A 21180-nucleotide genomic window follows, 5' to 3' on the forward strand; every position below is an offset into this window, starting at 1 on the left:
CCAGCTCGCCACACGTTTGCTGGCTGTCCTGATCTCTGCAACATGGATAGATGGAAATCGCCACACAATGCTATAAATGAAGATATCTTATACTGTATGATCACGTGTGTTGTTTTACCAGTATTTGGTTGCTTGCTACAACTGGAGTGAACGCCTGAACAGGAATGCATGTGAGACTTCTTGATGGTTGTACGAGGTTAATGTTGTCATCTCGTTCTTTCCTCCAACTGAGGTTTGATGAGGCGCTAGACTGCCATCTGGTGGCAAGATGTATGTGAACCCCCCCATCAGCTATAACTCCATACCACAATCTTGAAGGTGTAAGGCTAAAGTCATTTCTAGAATAGTTCAGATTAAAGCAGGGGAATAAGAAAGTGTTTCTTACGTTTATGATCATATATAATTTTACAAACAAATTGCAGGCATAATACAAAAGTAAACACCCAAACCAACAAGAATCTCAGTGCAACTCCAAGTCAATGTACTAATACTTTCCCCCAAAAATTAAAACAGAACATTAAAAAGTGGAGAGAAAAACAATCAATCTCAAGTAAATTAAAGGCCTCCTGTATTCTACTTCATTTAAAGTAAAGACATAGATTTTTGTCAACACAACCTGTAGCGATAAAACCCAAACTACCTTGATCTGACAACCTGAAAAAACTAGCAATGGGCAGTTATTCGAACACTTAATACAAATAAATCACAGGCCTATTTTAACAATGACAAGGCTTCATCTTAATTGAATAAAATGATCTATGGGACATTTCTACACTCATGATATTTGGAATTCTTAATTTAATAAAACAACGTCACAAATGTGAATATAGTTTAAAAAAATGACATACGGCATTAGCCTACACAGGTTTCACTGAGCTTGCTGTTGTTGACACTACAGTCAGAGGCTTCTTGTGTAGCAGCGTGAAGTGGGAGATCTCTAATCAATGAATTAAAAGTTTAATTAAAATGACAGAATTAAGTAAACTAAATGAGGACTTAGCTAGCATCTTGGCATTGATTTGATGCAGTAAAGACATGCACTGCCATATTGGATGATAGATAACCTATAGCATTTACAGGTGTCTAACTAGCGCGAGTCAGTGGCTACTTTTTCTCTCCCTCCTTTGTCACACACCCCTGGTCCTTGTCCCCACAGTATCTCCCGAGTCATGCAGGCTGCGCAGCAAACAAATGTCCACGTTTAAAACTATCCGGATATCCGAAAAAATGTCATGATATTATTTCCAATGCCCATCCCTACTCTAGAGTTTAGAATGTATTTCTGTGACTTTAGAACACATTCTAGAGTTTAGAATGGATCTCTGTGACTTTAGAACACATTCTAGAGTTTAGAATGGATCTCTGTGACTTTAGAACACATTCTAGAGTTTAGAATGGATCTCTGTGACTTTAGAACATTCTAGCATTTAGAATGTATTTCTGTGGATGCGGTCCTGTTCCATCTGAGACTTGGCCTTCTTCTTGAGCAGCAGGATGTGTTCAGAAAACTCCCTCACAGCCCCCAGGCCTGCAGCACTGTGGCAGGAGTATTTAGCAGCGTTGATCGCCACCACTGGGGCGTCCCGGGGTACTGCACTCAGCCCAGCCAGGTTCAGACAGTCAACATCTGGAGCATCATTACCTGTAGGAGGGAGAGATGGAGGGATGAAATGGAGGTGTGAGATTAGTTTTAATTTAGAAGGTGGTTATGGAAGTATTCTAAGAATGAGCTGATCGTGGACTACAGGAAAAGGCGGGCCGAACAGGCCACCATTAACATTGACGGGGCTGTAGTGGAGCGGGTCGAGAGTTTCAAGTTCCTTGGTGTCCATATCACCAACAAACTATCATGGTCCAAACACACCATGACAGTCGTAAAGAGGGCACGACAACACCTTTTCCCCCTCAGCAGAATGAAAAGATTTGGCATGGGTCCCCAGATCCTCAAAACGTTCTACAGCTGCACCATCGAGAGCATCGTGACCGGTTGCATCACCACCTGGTATGGGAACTGCTCTGCATCTGAACGTAAAGTGCTACAGAGGGTAGTGCGTACGGCCCAGTACATCACTGGGGCCAAGCTTCCTGCCATCCAGGACCTATATACTAAAGGAAAGAGGAAAGGCCAAAAAATTGTCAATGACCAGTTACCCAAGTCATAGAGTGTTCTCTCTGCTACCGCATGGCAAGCGGTACCGGAGCGCCAAATCTAGGACCAAAAGGCTCCTTAACAGCTTCTACCCCAAGCCATAAGACTGCTCAACAATTAATCAAATGGCTACCACATTATTTACATTGACACCCCCCCATTTGTTTTGTACACTGCTGCAACTCGCTGTTTATTATCTATGCATAGTCACTTTACCCCCACCTACATGTACATGTACAAATTACCTCCACTAACCTGTACCCCCGCACATTGACTCCTGTACCCCCTGTATATAGCCTCATTAATGTTATTTTATTTTGTAAATTTTTATTATTTTTAACTTTAGTTTATTTGGTAAATATTTTCTTAACTCCTTGAACTGCATTGTTGGTTAAGGGCTCGTAAGTAAGCATTTCACGGTAAGGTCTACACTTGAATTCGGTGCATGTGAAAAAAAGTTCGATTTGATTAGTATGTTGCATCAACATAACATGAAAAAAAATCAAGGAAAAATACGGGATGATTTAAGGAAATAATATAAATATATATTTCATGAATAGTTTCCCATTTTGGGCTTTGGGAAATCAGAGAAATGTTACTCAATTGAAATTGAATCCCAAATTCTCCAGGATTTGACTGCTGGCACCTACTTTCTCACCTTACCCATAAATATTCAGTAACTGGCGGTGGCATGCAAATTAACTCCGAATTTAGTCATTAGCAGACTGTTATCCAGAGCGACTTACAGTAGTGAATGATATTTCAATAATTTTCCCCCCGTGAATCGAACCCACAACCCTGCGTTAAACATGCTCACAACTAGCAGGAAGGCTACAATGTCAGTAGTTTTCTACAGTGGTAGTCTAGTATACACGCAGAGGGGAAATAGAGAGCCACTTTACAAATGATCACTTAACCAAAACTGGACTCTGAATAAAATATACAAAATAGTTTCTCCCCGTCTCTCCTTACTAATAGATACTCTATTTAATCAGACAGTTTCCCCCTGTCTCTCCTTACTAATAGATACTCTATTTAATCAGACAGTTTCTCCCTGTCTCTCCTTACTAATAGATACTCTATTTAATCAGACAGTTTCTCCCTGTCTCTCCTTACTAATAGATACTCTATTTAATCAGACAGTTTCCCCCTGTCTCTCCTTACTAATAGATACTCTATTTAATCAGACAGTTTCTCCCTGTCTCTCCTTACTAATAGATACTCTATTTAATCAGACAGTTTCCCCCTGTCTCTCCTTACTAATAGATACTCTATTTAATCAGACAGTTTCTCCCTGTCTCTCCTTACTAATAGATACTCTATTTAATCAGACAGTTTCTCCCTGTCTCTCCTTACTAATAGATACTCTATTTAATCAGACAGTTTCTCCCTGTCTCTCCTTACTAATAGATACTCTATTTAATCAGACAGTTTCTCCCTGTCTCTCCTTACTAATAGATACTCTATTTAATCAGACAGTTTCTCCCTGTCTCTCCTTACTAATAGATACTCTATTTAATCAGACAGTTTCTCCCTGTCTCTCCTTACTAATAGATACTCTATTTAATCAGACAGTTTCTCCCTGTCTCTCCTTACTAATAGATACTCTATTTAATCAGACAGTTTCTCCCTGTCTCTCCTTACTAATAGATACTCTATTTAATCAGACAGTTTCTCCCTGTCTCTCCTTACTAATAGATACTCTATTTAATCAGACAGTTTCCCCCTGTCTCTCCTTACTAATAGATACTCTATTTAATCAGACAGTTTCTCCCTGTCTCTCCTTACTAATAGATACTCTATTTAATCAGACAGTTTCTCCCTGTCTCTCCTTACTAATAGATACTCTATTTAATCAGACAGTTTCTCCCTGTCTCTCCTTACTAATAGATACTCTATTTAATCAGACAGTTTCTCCCTGTCTCTCCTTACTAATAGATACTCTATTTAATCAGACAGTTTCTCCCTGTCTCTCCTTACTAATAGATACTCTATTTAATCAGACAGTTTCTCCCTGTCTCTCCTTACTAATAGATACTCTATTTAATCAGACAGTTTCTCCCTGTCTCTCCTTACTAATAGATACTCTATTTAATCAGACAGTTTCTCCCTGTCTCTCCTTACTAATAGATACTCTATTTAATCAGACAGTTTCTCCCTGTCTCTCCTTACTAATAGATACTCTATTTAATCAGACAGTTTCTCCCTGTCTCTCCTTACTAATAGATACTCTATTTAATCAGACAGTTTCTCCCTGTCTCTCCTTACTAATAGATACTCTATTTAATCAGACAGTTTCTCCCTGTCTCTCCTTACTAATAGATACTCTATTTAATCAGACAGTTTCTCCCTGTCTCTCCTTACTAATAGATACTCTATTTAATCAGACAGTTTCTCCCTGTCTCTCCTTACTAATAGATACTCTATTTAATCAGACAGTTTCCCCCTGTCTCTCCTTACTAATAGATACTCTATTTAATCAGACAGTTTCTCCCTGTCTCTCCTTACTAATAGATACTCTATTTAATCAGACAGTTTCCCCCTGTCTCTCCTTACTAATAGATACTCTATTTAATCAGACAGTTTCTCCCTGTCTCTCCTTACTAATAGATACTCTATTTAATCAGACAGTTTCTCCCTGTCTCTCCTTACTAATAGATACTCTATTTAATCAGACAGTTTCTCCCTGTCTCTCCTTACTAATAGATACTCTATTTAATCAGACAGTTTCTCCCTGTCTCTCCTTACTAATAGATACTCTATTTAATCAGACAGTTTCTCCCTGTCTCTCCTTACTAATAGATACTCTATTTAATCAGACAGTTTCTCCCTGTCTCTCCTTACTAATAGATACTCTATTTAATCAGACAGTTTCTCCCTGTCTCTCCTTACTAATAGATACTCTATTTAATCAGACAGTTTCTCCCTGTCTCTCCTTACTAATAGATACTCTATTTAATCAGACAGTTTCTCCCTGTCTCTCCTTACTAATAGATACTCTATTTAATCAGACAGTTTCTCCCTGTCTCTCCTTACTAATAGATACTCTATTTAATCAGACAGTTTCTCCCTGTCTCTCCTTACTAATAGATACTCTATTTAATCAGACAGTTTCCCCCTGTCTCTCCTTACTAATAGATACTCTATTTAATCAGACAGTTTCTCCCTGTCTCTCCTTACTAATAGAGGAGCTATTTGGTGAGTTCTATGTGGTGAGTTCAGAATCCGGGCATCAAAGATTATACCTGTTTTTCTGCAGATCACAAATCATACTCTTGAATTGATTGTTTTCTATTCTCACGCACATTTTTAGTATGTACGTCACTCCAATACAAATATTGCCTGCGACGCTTTCAGATCATAATCCCCTGGTTACCCAAGTGGATGTGAGCTTTAAGGTAAATAAAACAAAACGTTGGCGTTTTGATACGACCCTTCTACACATCCAATTGTTCATGGCTAAATTTCTATTTACATTCTTAGCAAAAAACAAGGACTCTGTAGAGGACCCAAGGTTTACATGGATGGCTACTAAAGGGTTAATCACAGACTTATCTTCTTTTGTATCTCACCTCAATAAAGCTAGGAATCACAGAATCAAGTTATTGGAGAAAAAAATCTAAATCACTTCAACAAAACCTGAAAAGGAATTACTCAAATAATGTCAGAAAGGATTTGAGGGTGGTTAAACTGGAACTGAATGATTTATTAAGGAGGAGAGCTGAGTTCATCATGCATAGAGTGAGGCAGAACTATCATTTTAATGGGAGCAAACCAAGCAGGCTTCTAGCCTTAAAATTGAAACAACGTGAATCTTGTACTTCTATAGAATCTATTTAATCCCCAGTTAAAGGCTTACTTTCTGATCCACAGGAAATTAATGCAACATTTCAGTCTTTTTACCAGGAGTTATATACATCTTCTATCCAGTTTGAACCAGACAAATGCAGTTTTTAGATAATCTTGATTTGCCTGTATCAGAGGAGAAGCAATCTGTGGATCTGGGCATTCCACCTGAGCTGTTACTACATTTTTGGGGCATTTTAGGGCCGGTATTATTGGAGTAAATTCATTCGGCCATCGACAAGGTTTTTTTTCATGAGCATACTAATCTCTCTACTGCCAAAGAAAGGGAACGATCACACCGACACCGAATGGGTGGAATGGTGTGTAAATAATAAAGGGGAAAAAGTGTAATGTTATTTTTATGATTGTATTGCCCTTGTGACACAATTAATAAAAAATAAAAAAAGAGAGATAAGGAGGGGTGAGAGGAGAGATAAGGAGGGGTGAGAGGAGAGAAATGGAGGGGTGAGAGGAGAGAAATGTGGGAGTGAGAGGAGAGAAATGTGGGAGTGAGAGGAGAGAAATGGAGGGGTGAGAGGAGAGAAATGTAGGGGTGAGAGGAGAGAAATGTGGGAGTGAGAGGAGAGAAATGGAGGGGTGAGAGGAGAGAAATGTGGGAGTGAGAGGAGAGAAATGGAGGGGTGAGAGGAGAGAAATGGAGGGGTGAGAGGGAGAGAAATGTGGGAGTGAGAGGAGAGAAATGGAGGGGTGAGAGGAGAGAAATGTGGGGGTGAGAGGAGAGAAATGGAGGGGTGAGAGGAGAGAAATGGAGGGGTGAGAGGAGAGAAATGGAGGGGTGAGAGGAGAGAAATGGAGGGGTGAGAGGAGAGAAATGTGGGAGTGAGAGGAGAGAAATGGAGGGGTGAGAGGAGAGAAATGTGGGAGTGAGAGGAGAGAAATGGAAGGGTGAGAGGAGAGAAATGGAGGGGTGAGAGGAGAGAAATGGAGGGGTGAGAGGAGAGAAATGGAGGGGTGAGAGGAGAGAAATGTGGGAGTGAGAGGAGAGAAATGGAGGGGTGAGAGGAGAGAAATGTGAGGAGTGAGAGGAGAGAAATGGAGGGGTGAGAGGAGAGAAATGGAGGGGTGAGAGGAGAGAAATGGAGGGGTGAGAGGAGAGAAATGGAGGGGTGAGAGGAGAGAAATGGAGGGGTGAGAGGAGAAAGATAAGGAGGTGGGAAACAGGGAATGAGGAGATACTGTTCCATAACAAGGCATAGTATGGTCACCTTGACAATCACAATCAGGTTCTGGTTCAAACTTCACTGTTGACATTTACTGTCTGATAGTTTCATTGATACGTGGTTATCAAACACCGCTGCTATGGTCACATTCCTGAGAGATATCTAGCCTATTATACCTGACATTTTCAACCTCTCCCTGTCTGAGTCTGTAATACAAACATATTTCTAGCAGACCACCATAGTCCCTGTGCCCAAGAACACTAAGGTAACCTGCCTAAATGACTACCGACCCGTAGCACTCACGTCTGTAGCCATGAAGTGCTTTGAAAGGCTGGTCATGGCTCACATCAACACCATTATCCCAGAAACCCTAGACCCACTCCAATTTGCATACCACCCCAACAGATGCACACATGATGCAATCTCTATTGCACTCCACTCTGCCCTTTGCCACCTGGGCAAAAGGAACACCTATGTGAGAATGCTATTCATTGACTACAGCTCAGCGTTCAACACCATAGTACCCTCAAAGCTTATCACTAAGCTAAGGACCCGGGACTAAACACCTCCCTCTGCAACTGGATCCTGGACTTCCTGACGGGCTGCCCCCATGTGGTAAGAGTAGGTAGCAACACATCCGCCACGCTGATCCTCAACACGGGGGCCCCTCAGGGGTAAGTGCCCAGTCCCCTCCTGTACTCCCCTATTTACTTATGACTGCACGGCCAGGCACGACTCCAACACCATCATTAAGTTTGCCGATGACACAACAGTGGTAGGCCTGATCACCGACAACGATGAGACAGCCTATAGGGAGGAGTTTAGGGACCTGGCCGTGTGGTGCCAGGACAACAACCTCTCCCTCAACGTGATCAAAACAAAGGAGATGATTGTGGACTACAGCAAAAGGAGGACCGAGCATGCCCCCATTCTCATCAACGGGCTGTAGTGGAGCAGGTTGAGAGCTTCAAGTTCCTTGGCGTTCACATCACCAACAAACTAACATGGTCCAAGCACACCAAGACAGTCGTGAAGAGGGCACAACAAAACCTATTCCCCCTCAGGAGACTGAAAAGATTTGGCATGGGTCCTCAGATCCTCAAAAGGTTTTACAGCTGCACCATCAAGAGCATCACTGCCTGGTATGGCAACTGACCGCCTCCAACCGCAAGGCACTACAGAGGGTAGTGCGTACGGCCCAGTACATCACTGGGGCTAAGCTTCCTGCCATCCAGGACCTCTATTTTTTATTTTATTTTACCTTTATTTAACTAGGCAAGTCAGTTAAGAACAAATTCTTATTTTCAATGACAGCCTAGGAACATTGGGTTAACTGCCTTGTTCAGGGGCAGAACGACAGATTTTTACCTTGTCAGCTCGGGGATTCGATTACAAGTCCAACGCTCTAACCACTAGGCTACCTGCCGCCCCAATATACCAGGTGGTGTCAGAGGAAGGCCCTAAATATTGTCAAAGACTCCAGCCAGCCTAGTCATAGACTGTTCTCTCTGCTACTGCACGGCAAGCAGGACCGGAGCGTCAAGTTAAGGTCCAAGAGGCTTCTAAACAGCTTCTACCCCCAAGCCATAAGACTCCTGAACATCTAATCAAATGTCTACCCAGACTATGTGCATTGCCCTCTCCCCCCTCTTTTACGCCGCTGCTACTCTGATATTATCTATGCATAGTCACTTTAATAACTCTACCTACATGTACATATTACCTCAATTACCTCGACTAACCGGTGCCCCTGTACCGGTACCCCTCTATATAGCCTCGCTATTGTTATTTTACTGCTGTTCTTTAATTATTTGTTACTTTAATTTCTTATATTATAACTGCATAGTTGGTTAAGGGCTTGTATGTAATAATTTCCCTGTAAGGTTACACCTGTTGTATTTGGCGCATGTGACAAAATAACATTTGATTTGATTTCCATCTCAGAAGGGCTCCAAATAAATACCTTCATACGTTTTGATTGACATGAACGCACAAGTATTACTCAAAATAGAAGGTTAAGAACCTTGAGATTCCACTATATTACAAACTGTAGTATAAAACTAAAATGAATTAGTAATAGTAGTACTATTTGTAGTAGCAGTAGTAGTTGTATATTGTTAATTGAAAAGAACAGTGAGTTTACCCATATAGGCGACCTCCTTCCAGTCCAGATCCTTGTCGTCCATCATGGCTTTGACCTCACCCTGGATGTCCTTGCCCAGCTGCCTGACCTCGCAGCCTGTCCTCTGGGACAGCTTGTCAGCCAGGGCCTTGGTCACAGGGTCCTCACTGGATGAGATCAAGATCACCTGGAGGAGACAGAATAAAACAAATGTTTATACTCTGTGTTTTCTCTACGTGAGCTCTGAGTTTTCTCTACGTGAGCTCTGAGTTTTCTCTACGGGAGCTCTGTGTTTTCTCTACGGGAGCTCTGTGTTTTCTCTACGGGAGCTCTGTGTTTTCTCTACGGGAGCTCTGTGTTTTCTCTACGGGAGCTCTGTGTTTTCTCTACGGGAGCTCTGTGTTTTCTCTCCGGGAGCTCTGTGTTTTCTCTACGGGAGCTCTGTGTTTTCTCTACGGGAGCTCTGTGTTTTCTCTACGGGAGCTCTGTGTTTTCTCTACGGGAGCTCTGTTTTCTACGGGAGCTCTGTTTTCTACGGGAGCTGTTTTCTATGTATTGTACAGACTGAGTGTAATGAGGAAATATTAGTTCATATTCAGTTCAGAGGGATTAACACAATGTTTAACATACAGTATTTAGAGTTCTGTAATACAAATCATTCCCAGTGTTCTGTTTGTAACATTCTGTAACGGCTTGTCTGTTGTGTGGCGGAAAGAAGCGCAGGAAGCAGCGAACACTGTGTGGTAATTTTAATAAACCACAAGCACAAAATAAAAGGTTTCCCAACAACAGGGAAAATACACTCGACAAGCAGTCGAACAAAACGCAGTCGACACACAGAAAGACAATCCCGCACAATAGGGAGCGGACCAGCTGAACTAAATAGCCCTCTTAATGACTAACTCAGGGCAGGTGAGAAAACATAAAAAAAGGGAAAAACAAAAAGGGAATCGGTGGTAGCTAATAGGCCGGTGACGACGACCGCCGAGCGCCACCCGAGCAGGAGGGGGCGCCACCGTCGGTAGGAATCGTGACACATTCAAGGTGCAGGTTGATAGTGAATGTTATGGATTATTGTCTTATCTGTTGATAGTGATTAACACCAGACTGGATGTACCAGGTCTGAGGACACACTGACTATTCACTGTTGTATTATATTGACATTGTGTGAACACTGTTGATTCTGTAGCAGCTGGACAAGTCACCGCCTTTTGTTTTGTCTTCCCACAAGCCTCCGGGCTGGTGTTTACAGAACATGTGGTGCTGTCTGATTAGGATAGAAAGGGTCTGTCTCCAAGAGGCTGGTGTTTACAGAACATGTGGTGCTGTCTGATTAGGATAGAAAGGGTCTGTCTCCAAGAGGCTGGTGTTTACAGAACATGTGGTGCTGTCTGATTAGGATAGAAAGGGTCTGTCTCCAAGAGGCTGGTGTTTACAGAACATGTGGTGCTGTCTGATTAGGATAGAAAGGGTCTGTCTCCAAGAGGCTGGTGTTTACAGAACATGTGGTGCTGTCTGATTAGGATAGAAAGGGTCTGTCTCCAAGAGGCTGGTGTTTACAGAACATGTGGTGCTGTCTGATTAGGATATAAAGGGTCTGTCTCCAAGAGGCTGGTGTTTACAGAACATGTGGTGCTGTCTGATTAGGATAGAAAGGGTCTGTCTCCAAGAGGCTGGTGTTTACAGAACATGTGGTGCTGTCTGATTAGGATAGAAAGGGTCTGTCTCCAAGAGGCTGGTGTTTACAGAACATGTGGTGCTGTCTGATTAGGATAGAAAGGGTCTGTCTCCAAGAGGCTGGTGTTTACAGAACATGTGGTGCTGTCTGATTAGGATAGAAAGGGTCTGTCTCCAAGAGGCTGGTGTTTACAGAACATGTGGTGCTGTCTGATTAGGATAGAAAGGGTCTGTCTCCAAGAGGCTGGTGTTTACAGAACATGTGGTGCTGTCTGATTAGGATATAAAGGGTCTGTCTCCAAGAGGCTGGTGTTTACAGAACATGTGGTGCTGTCTGATTAGGATAGAAAGGGTCTGTCTCCAAGAGGCTGGTGTTTACAGAACATGTGGTGCTGTCTGATTAGGATAGAAAGGGTCTGTCTCCCAAGATACATTTTCTCTGCTTATGGACTGGAGGTGTCTGTCTCCCTGTTGCAACTTTAATGAACCAGAATGATTTTTGATTGACTTTACCAATGACTGCTCTCCTTTTTGTTCACCTGGAAATTCCTATTACAACAGACATTACAACATAGACAATACCACATAGACAATACAACATAGACATTACAACATAGACATTACAACATAGACATTACAACATAGACAATACATTCATTTGTGGTAGCAGTCGTTGTAAAAAAGTATCTTTGTATCTCTACTCCCTCTCTCTAGAGTGAGTGTGTGTGTGTGTGTGTGTGTGTGTCAGTGTTTGTTCTGTATGTACAGTATCTGTACCTCCACCCCTCTCTCTGCAGTGTGTTTGTTCTGTATGTACAGTATCTGTACCTCCACTCCCTCTCTCTGCAGTGTGTTTGTTCTGTATGTACAGTATCTGTACCTCCACTCCCTCTCTCTGCAGTGTGTGTTCTATACATTCTGTATGTACAGTATCTGTACCTCCACTCCCTCTCTCTGCAGTGTGTTTGTTCTGTATGTACAGTATCTGTACCTCCACTCCCTCTCTCTGCAGTGTGTTTGTTCTGTATGTACAGTATCTGTACCTCCACCCCCTCTCTCTGCAGTGTGTTTGTTCTGTATGTACAGTATCTGTACCTCCACTCCCTCTCTCTGCAGTGTGTTTGTTCTGTATGTACAGTATCTGTACCTCCACTCCCTCTCTCTGCAGCATGCGGATACCCATAGTATCTCTGGTGTTGACTGAGACCATCTCCTCTCCAGAGACAGAGATGAGGACGCGGCCGTCAGTCAGACAGCCTGAGACTTTACACAGCAGCAGACGCACCACCTCAGGCTTGTCCAGACCAAAGTAACCAAACCTGGAGAGGAACAACACACAGGGAAATACACCTCAGGCTTGTCCAGACCAAAGTAACCAAACCTGGAGAGGTACAACACACACAGGGAAATACACCTCAGGCTTGTCCAGACCAAAGTAACCAAACCTGGAGAGGTACAACACACACAGGGAAATACATTTGGACAACCACTCCTCTGTGTTACAGCATTGTTCATTGTGTTGCTTTACCACAAAATCTAATTATATTTCAAGTGCATTCAAATAAACACTTTCTGAGAGAGAGAGAGAGAGAGAGAGAGAGAGAGAGAGAGATGGTTCAGAGTGAATGACTTGAACAGAGTGTGAACTTGAAATTCTAGGTCAATGATTTCAGACTACCTCAGTACTCTCTGTTCTGCAACGGGCCAGTCGATATCCACATCAATATCCACACTGTACTCTGGCAGCATCTCATAATAAGCCCACTTCCCCCCCTGAGAAAGACAACAACACAAAGGGCATTTCTATTAGCATTTAAAACAACACCAGTTGACAATAGAATATCTAGTAGTATCACAGATCAGTCCATCTCTCAGTGTGTATGTTGTTTCTAGTCAGGCTCAGATCCACTGAATGAATAAACGTTATTGATCCCCTGAGAGGAATAGTGTTCACCACCAGCAACAGACATACACATCAGGACCTGTATTCATAAAGCGTCTTAGAGTAGGGCTGCTGATCTAGGATCAGGTCCTCCCTGTCCATATAGACGTATTCATAATGATTGAAAAGGGAAAACTGATCCTAGACCAGCACTCCTATCCTGAAACGCTTTGTGACTATGGGCCCTGATGGGGTATAGTGCCAGTTACCTGCAGGCCTCTCTCTATCATCGCTCTGGTATAAATGTAGAAAGATCCGTTCTCACACAGCTCTCCATCCCAGTCCTGTCTCCGGGGCCTGTTAGACGGGTCTAAGTTCAGAGGCTGGGTGGCTACACTACCTGAACAGGAGAGAGAACACATAATCAATGTTATAGGTCATAACTAGAAACCAGACGACTTCCTGGTCAGGAGAAAAACTAATTTGTCTAAAAACCCCACTTCTCTCTATTGTGATACACAGTGATTAGTGGTGGATGGAGTTACTTCCATGTAATGTGCTTGTGAAAGGTACTATATTTACAGTTGGAAGTTTACATACACCTTAGCCAAATACATTTAAACTCCGTTTTTCACAATTCCTGACATTTAATCCAAGTAAAAAGACCCTGTCTTAGGTCAGTTAGGATCACTTTATTTTAAGAATGTGAAATGTCAGAATAATAGTAGAGAGAATGATTTATTTCAGCTAGAATTTCTTTCATCACATTCCCAGTGGGTTAGAAGTTTACATACACTCAATTAGTATCTGGTAGCATTGCCTTTAAATTGTTTAACTTGGGTCAAACGTTTCGGGTAGCCTTCCACAAGCTTCCCACAATAAATTGTGTGAATTTTGGCCCATTCCTCCTGACAGAGCTGGTGTAACTGAGTCAGGTTTGTAGGCCTCCTGGCACAAGCTTTTTCAGTTCTGCCCACAAATTTTCTATGGGATTGAGGTCAGGGCTTTGTGATGGCCACTCCAATACCTTGACTTCATTGTCCTTAAGTCTTTTTGCCACAACTTTGGAAGTATGCTTGGGGTCATTGTCCATTTGGAAGACCCATTTACAACCAAGCTTTAACTTACTGACTGATGTCTTGAGATGATGTTTCAATATATCAAAATAATTTTCCTACCCCATGATGCCATCTATTTTGTGAAGTGAACCAGTCCCTCCTGCAGCAAAGCACCCCCACAACATGATGCTGCCACCCCTGTGCTTCACGGTTTGGATGGTGTTCTTCGGCTTGTAAGCCTCCCCTTTTTCCTCCAAACATAACATAACTTTCCTAGGGTTGGGTTTAGGTTTATGGTATTTCAACTGTATATGTTAGTCATTTAGCAGACGATCTTATAAACACAATCGATTATCATTGAGCATTAGCATCTTACATCAAGATATGATGGGTAGGTGTTTTCAAACACAAAATATGGCCAAACAGTTCTATTTTTGTTTCATCAGACCAGAGGACATTTCTCCAAAAAATACGATCTTTGTCCCCATGTGCAGTTGCAAACCATAGTCTGGCTTTTTTATGGCGGTTTTGGAGCAGTGGCTTCTTCCTTGCTGAGTGGCCTTTCAGGTTATGTCGATATAGGACTCGTTTTACTGTGAATATAGATACTTTTGTACATGTTTCCTCCAGCATCTTCACAAGGTCCTTTACTGTTGTTCTGGGATTGATTTGCACTTTTCGCACCATAGTACATGCATCTCTAGGAGACAGAACGCGTCTCCTTCCTGAGCGGTATGACAGCTGCGTGGTCCCATGGTGTTTATACTTGCATACTATTGTTTGTATAGATGAGCGTGGTTCCTTCAGGCATTTGGAAATTGCTCCCAAGGATGAAGCAGACTTGTGGAGGTCTAGAATTTTTTTTCTGAGGTCATGGCTGATTTCTTTTTATATTCCCATGATGTCAAGCTAAGAGGCACTGAGTTTGAAGGTAGGCCTTGAAATACATCCGCAGGTACACCTCCAATTGACTCAAATTATGTCAATTAGCCTATCAGAAGCTTCTAAAGCCATGACATCATTTTCTGGAATTTTCCAAGCTGTTTAACAGCACAGTCAACTTAGTGTATGTAAACTTCTGACCCACTGGAATTGTGATACAGTGAATTATAAGTGAAATAATCTGTCTGTAAACAATTGTTGGAAAAATTACTTGTGTCATGCACAAAGTAGATGTCCTAACCGACTTGCCAAAACTATAGTTTGTTAACAAGAAATTTGTGGAGTGGTTGAAAAATGAGTTTTAATGACTCCAACCTAAGTGTATGTAAACTTCCAACTTCAACTGTACATGTTAGTCATTTAGCAGACGCTCTTATAAACACAATCCTTTATCATTGAGCATTAGCATCTTACATCAAGATATGATGGGTAGGTGTTTTCAAACACAAAACATCTACGGCACTAGAGTTTTTCCTGGCTTTGGTCACATGGTCAGGACAAACTCCTGACCCTACTTATAAAGTGATGGACAGTTTTTCCTCAGGCAGTGTAGAGAAAATGTTATATGCTGTACACATTGTGTTCTTTCTCAAGGCTGGCATGTTCTGTAAACTGTCTGACAATGAGAATTGTTGTTTTGTGTCATTAAGTTGTGATGTGCTTATGGTTTGTTCACAGGGTGCGGGTCAAGCAGAAGAGGAACTAGATACAAGATAATAGCCTCTCTCACTCTCCCACCCTGATACTCATTCCTTGTATCTGTGTCTGCTTAGTCATGCTTAGGAAACTTGTGCAGCAGTTTAAAGGACAAGTGAAGGGACTGACCCTTCAGATCTCCTGACAGACCTGTACAATAAGTTTGTTGGAACCTCTCCAGTTAACTGATAATAAGTGTACGGTCCTAAACATAACACATGGCTATCCTGTACCTCCTTTCTTCACCTCCTGCCAGCGGAAGTGGTGTTCTCGGACCACAGAGAAGACGGACGTGAAGCCCTGCTTGGTGATCATCTCCAGGGCCTCCTTCAGGTGGAAGGGGTGCAGGCAGGGAGACGTGGCCTGGATGTGACAGATCACATCCACCTCTGGAGGAGGACAACACAACACAAAATATATTTGATTTATCCATTATTTAATCAGGTAGCCACATATGATATGACATGAATAAATCTACATGGTTACTGTTGACATCTGTATGTATGGAGTAGGTCCCACTTCATTTGGATAGCCCCCTATTCATGGATTGACTATAGCCGCTCTCACTCTATCAACAATCTACCACCTGAAACTCTGTTAATACCAGACGTGCTTCTACATCTGCATTGCTTACTCTTTTGGGTTTTAGGCTGGGTTTCTGGATAAGCACTTTGTGACTTCTGCTGACATAAAACGGGGCTTTATAAACAAATGTGATTGACTGATTGATATGCAACACTTTCCTGGGGTTGGAATTAGGGTTATGGTATTAGAAATTGAATTAAAAGAAAACAGCATGTGAGCATTATCATGTGAGCAAGATCAGGGGTGCACAACTGTGCAGGGGGCACAATAACTGTCACTGATTGGCTGGAGAGTGGTGAGTCAGACCACACACCTGGTTTCCCAGACTGGTGTTCTCAGGTTCTGATTAAAAAGCAGGAAGGAAAAACAGCAGCATGCTCTGCGGCCCTGGAGGTCGTATGGTTCAAGTGTCTCGGAGTTGGAGTGCTGATTTAGCTCATAGATCACAACAAATAAGACTACATGGACAGGGGGGACCTGATCCCAGATCAGTATTCCTACTCTGAGATGCTTGATACATGCCGTCCCAGAGCCTTAGCCAAGCTAGCTTGATTCCTCACGCCTCCCTCCTTGGCTCCTTCTCAAAGCACATTGGAGCAGAAGATCTGAGGTTCCTCCACTCAGATCTCCTCCTCTAATGCATTTTGAGAAGGAGGCAAGGAGAGGAGGAATGAGGACATGAGGAGTCAAGGAAATACAATTGACGTTCACCCCCTACCTGGGTTTAATCGGACGAATTCCTGGATGGTGTCGAGAGAGCTGGAGGAGTCTTTGGACACCTCTGGGCTCCTGCGGTGAACCTGAGCTCCCCATGCCTTGGCCACCTTCTCAATGTCATCATGGTCAGTTGATACCCACACACTGGGAGAAAGAACGGAATAAGTTGATTCCTCAGGCTTTGTAACAAGTAGGCTACATAAGTGCAATCCAGTCTTGTGTGGCCAAGCCCAAACCTGGGGGTTCATTCAGACAGTACACTAACTTTCAGACAAACTCTCTCAATAAGAATCTGACATGGGTATACATATTTATACAACAAACAGTTAATAATGTATATGTAAGAGTGTAGGTTCTGTCCCTCTCTTCGCCCCAACCTGGGCTCGAACAGGGACCCTTGCACACATCAACAACTGACACCCACGAAGCATCGTTACCCATCGCGCCACAAAAGCCGCGGCCCTTGCAATGCAAGGGGAAACCCTACTTCAAGTCTATTAGCGCGCACCACCGCTAACTAACTAGCCATTTCACATCGGTTACATATAGTTATGACCAGGAGTTAAAGTAGATGTAATTTCTTCCCAGTTTGGAACCTCCTATGTGTGAACATGCGTGTACTAAAACAATGTATGGGCCTAACAGGACCGTCTCTGGACGTTCTGCTGCCCTAGGCAAGACAAAAAATTGCCGTCCCCCTCCTTTCCCCCTAAACTAGAATAGTGTAATGGAGGGGTTGGCAATAGGTTTGGCCTTAAGGACAGTTTTTTTCTCAGCTAATAGTCGGTAGAACAGAACATAATAGCGGCCCCATTCATGATTACGCTACAAATTAAACTCATTTTAACACATCTGGTTACTAGGCTATATAATGTCAATAACATATCCTAATATTTTCAATCTGATTACACTATTAAAATCACTAATGTCTCTATAGAAGTTTCCGGGAAGAATGGACAGAGGAATAAGTATTCTTACCAAATTTCTCCAATATCAAACCAGAGTGTCTTGTTTGCAACGAACCGGTTACTGTTTGCAAATCATTAAATATTAGACATCGTTATGAATCTAAGCATGGCAGTTTCAAAAGTTACCTTTCCATCCAGACAGAGGCTCGACGAAGCCGGCAACTCATCCGTTGCTTAACTCAACAACATAATTGCTTCCCTAAAAGCTGCCTGAGTTTAAACATATTCTCTTTTCAGAAAGTGAAAAGCTCAATTAAAAGGGATAGAATAGCAATCATTGTTTTGGGGCAGAATAATGTGAGGTGTTATGTGTTGTTGTGGGTGCGTCTTGGTTAGTTTAGCTCGGGAAATGCCGCACTAGTCAGACTTCCGCTCTAGATGTGCCGGCCGTGGATCCAGAATCCCAATTAATTCAATAGCATCTCTGTGGGCCTAGTCATAAAGATTTGTCATTTGACTTTTAAAATGTATTACTTTTTATTGTGGCAGAAACACAACCAGTCAATGACGTTTGCATCTGATCGTTTACAATCCCATCCACACGCAACATATTTCCAACCTCCAAACAGTGGTGAATGGAAAGAGAGACATCTGTTACACAAAACACCCAGGGGCGGAAATCCCGGGGGGGGACACGACCCCCCCATCCATATGATTTGTCCCCCCCAATATATCACTGAAACATAACTATGTAATTTAAATAATATTAATAATACGCAATGAAAGCAATTGTGCTGATTATAGACACTTAATAGTGTGTTTTTAAGTTTCAAAAGATTGCGACCCCCCCACCCTTTGCCTCACAATGTTTTGATCCACTGCCAGTTCCTTAGTTGGCAAGGTAACAGAGGGGTCGTATCTACTGTCTGAAAGGCACTCAATGAACGTAACTGAAGTGAGGTTAATCCAGTCAATCGCGCACACACACTAGCTGAATATGCAGAGCTAGCGCGCAAATATGAACTATTAAGCTAGCTAGTACCTATTCCATTTATGTGGCCTCGTCAAAGATGGAATCTTTGCTATCGTCAATTTATTCCAAGATCAGCATGCAGATGATGTAAGTTAGTGCTTCAAAGTCCCTGCGATAACGTTAGCGATAAACTGAAGTCCAAACTGAACAGAACTACACTCTCTTCTACCATTGTCTTAAATATATTTAATGGTCTCGTTGCAAAAGCTAAATTGTCGCAAGGGAACTTTTATTTATTTATTTATTTAATTTCACCTTTATTTAACCCGGGTAGCAAAGATTATAGCAAACACCACTGAAACGGAATTGGTGCTCGCTAGCTTTGCAAATTCAGCTATTGTTGGAAGCCAGCCAATATGAAACAAACTATTAAAATTACAAAAGGTTGCAGCATATGTTGTGTAAATGGTGAACTCATACAGCTGTCAACTCTTGTCATTTTAATCCATTTCACATTTGCTAGCTACCTTTTAGATCGAAGCCCAAATAGAATGATAAAAGATAAGATGATAGAAGCCCATCTCCTACTGTAAATAACCTACACACTGTGTGTGTGTGTAGCCAGCCAGCCAGCCAGGTAGAAAAATGGCAGAAAAATAAAAGACGGACATCAGAGTATTTTTCAGTACACCAAAACACAAAGTAAGAACCCTAGTAGCCTAATATCTCAAAGACTAGTTGATAAAATGTTCATAAGAAAGAAATGAAATTCTAATGGAAATGTTTCACAATGATGTCATTAGGCAGAGCAGGCAACAGATGGCACACAGACAGCAGAGTTGGGGACAGATATGCAGGGACAGACTGGCAGAGACAGGGAGTCTCAGGTAAGTTTGTTGAGTCTTTGTTTGGCAACATTATGAAAGGTTCTCCATTTTTTTGACTTGTAAAATAGGAACATAATTGGAAAATGCCATGGATACCCCCACTCTCAACTTAAACTGGTGACTGAACTAAGATTTGTTAAAGGCAATGGTATTGCTGTTGTGATTAGTTGTGTAGTTTTGGGTACCGGTAGTTAGGAGTACGGCAAACACCTTATTTCTTTGGTTCCTCAATATACATTTACCATATTACAATGTAGGCTATGTGTTACAGCACTACTTTTGGTGTCCCCCTCAGGAATTGCTCTTGAGAAAATGTCATGTAATTGTCCCCTCCAAAGTGGATATCAGATTTTCGCCCCTGAAAACACCAACAAGTGTATTGACGTTTGGCAAGTCTTACTGTACTTTCTCCCCTGGTTATGACAGATGCATCATCATATGCAACGTTGACTATCACTATCACAATAATATCAGTGTACACAAAACAAGAACGTAACATGCATTTGGTGCAACTAACTAACGTTACTATTAACAAAAGCGTCAGAGCAAGTCCATATACCGTAGCTAGATAAGAAATACATTTGACCAAAGATTTAACCGAATTACCTGTCAAACTGTTTGGAGTCCACTGCAGCTCTCAGAACCCATCCAATGAGGGGGACACCGGCGAGAACTTTGATATTCTTCAGGGGGATCCCCTTACTGCCTCCCCTCGCGAGGATCAGGGCTGCGATGTGTCTCTTCTCACCGCTGTCTTTGATAACCTTTGCTTTTCTGTCTCTCACATCTTCGATGCCCGATATAGTACGTTTTTTAGCAGCAGCCATTGAAAGGATCAGTAGGCAGACAAGAGTCTTGTCAAGACGTGGCGGTAGTCTCAATGTAGCTAATTGCGGTAGCGATGTATAGCAGTCGTCTGAAGTATCTAGCAACTTCTTGCGTTCTAACTCACTGTAACTAGCTAGCTACGTATTTAGGCGTAGACCTAAATACTTAGGCGTAGACCTGCTATCTTTACTCTGAGGTCATTTCAATAACGCTTCCTTTTGTTGCCATAGTAACAAGTTCAATTGAACTATTTAATGAATTTACTCTGGCAACGGGTTAACTGACAATGTCAAGAAAACGATGATCGCGCTTCGATGAGGGGATTCTATCATCTGACCCGGGTTTCCCAGGTCGGAGGAGTTTACTTTGGGTAAAACGTGATTGCATTCATTTTGTAACCGGGCTGCCTCCCGGGCGTGAGCCAGGTTCAAATGCCGTGTTCATGTGCCAGTCGGAAGTAGGAAACTGTAAAATGTCCGACTTGCTAAACGGTTGAACGTGACAGGTGTATAACTACAACCAGGTAGCAAGTCGGAAATGTCAGAGTTTCCTTGTTCCGATTAGTATATGAACGCGGCAAAATCCGCTCAAAACCAGAGTGACGTAACCTAGGCTAGATAAAGCACGTGGGGGAATGAGTCGGATTATGTGTTTTCACATGCAAAAGTCATTGCTTTTTGATAAAAATAAAAACAACGCTTAATCCGCCTTCCCAATGAAAACTGGTTC

At 42.2% G+C, this 21180-nt stretch overlaps 1 protein-coding gene across 2 annotated transcripts; it reads right to left on the minus strand.

Annotated features, from left to right (window-relative positions):
• Nucleotides 1–372: 372 nt before the first annotated feature.
• Nucleotides 373–20789, minus strand: LOC106578766 (N-acylneuraminate cytidylyltransferase). 2 transcript variants are annotated; one of them, XM_045712744.1, is made up of 8 exons: nucleotides 20230–20789; nucleotides 16857–16999; nucleotides 15787–15942; nucleotides 13127–13257; nucleotides 12654–12748; nucleotides 12123–12294; nucleotides 9320–9485; nucleotides 373–1642 (listed from the first exon to the last, which is right to left on the minus strand). In XM_045712744.1, exons 1-8 carry the CDS (start codon nucleotides 20448–20450, stop codon nucleotides 1428–1430), a joined length of 1299 nt encoding a protein of 432 aa, XP_045568700.1. In that variant the 5' UTR covers nucleotides 20451–20789; the 3' UTR covers nucleotides 373–1427. The 2 variants fall into 2 exon arrangements, with proteins under 2 accessions (XP_045568700.1, XP_045568701.1); XM_045712745.1 differs by lacking the exon at nucleotides 20230–20789 and adding an exon at nucleotides 17950–18145.
• Nucleotides 20790–21180: the final 391 nt, after the last annotated feature.

This window comes from Salmo salar, unplaced genomic scaffold (genome assembly GCF_905237065.1).
Source record: "Salmo salar unplaced genomic scaffold, Ssal_v3.1, whole genome shotgun sequence".
In the NCBI taxonomy this organism is placed as follows: Eukaryota; Metazoa; Chordata; class Actinopteri; order Salmoniformes; family Salmonidae; genus Salmo; species Salmo salar.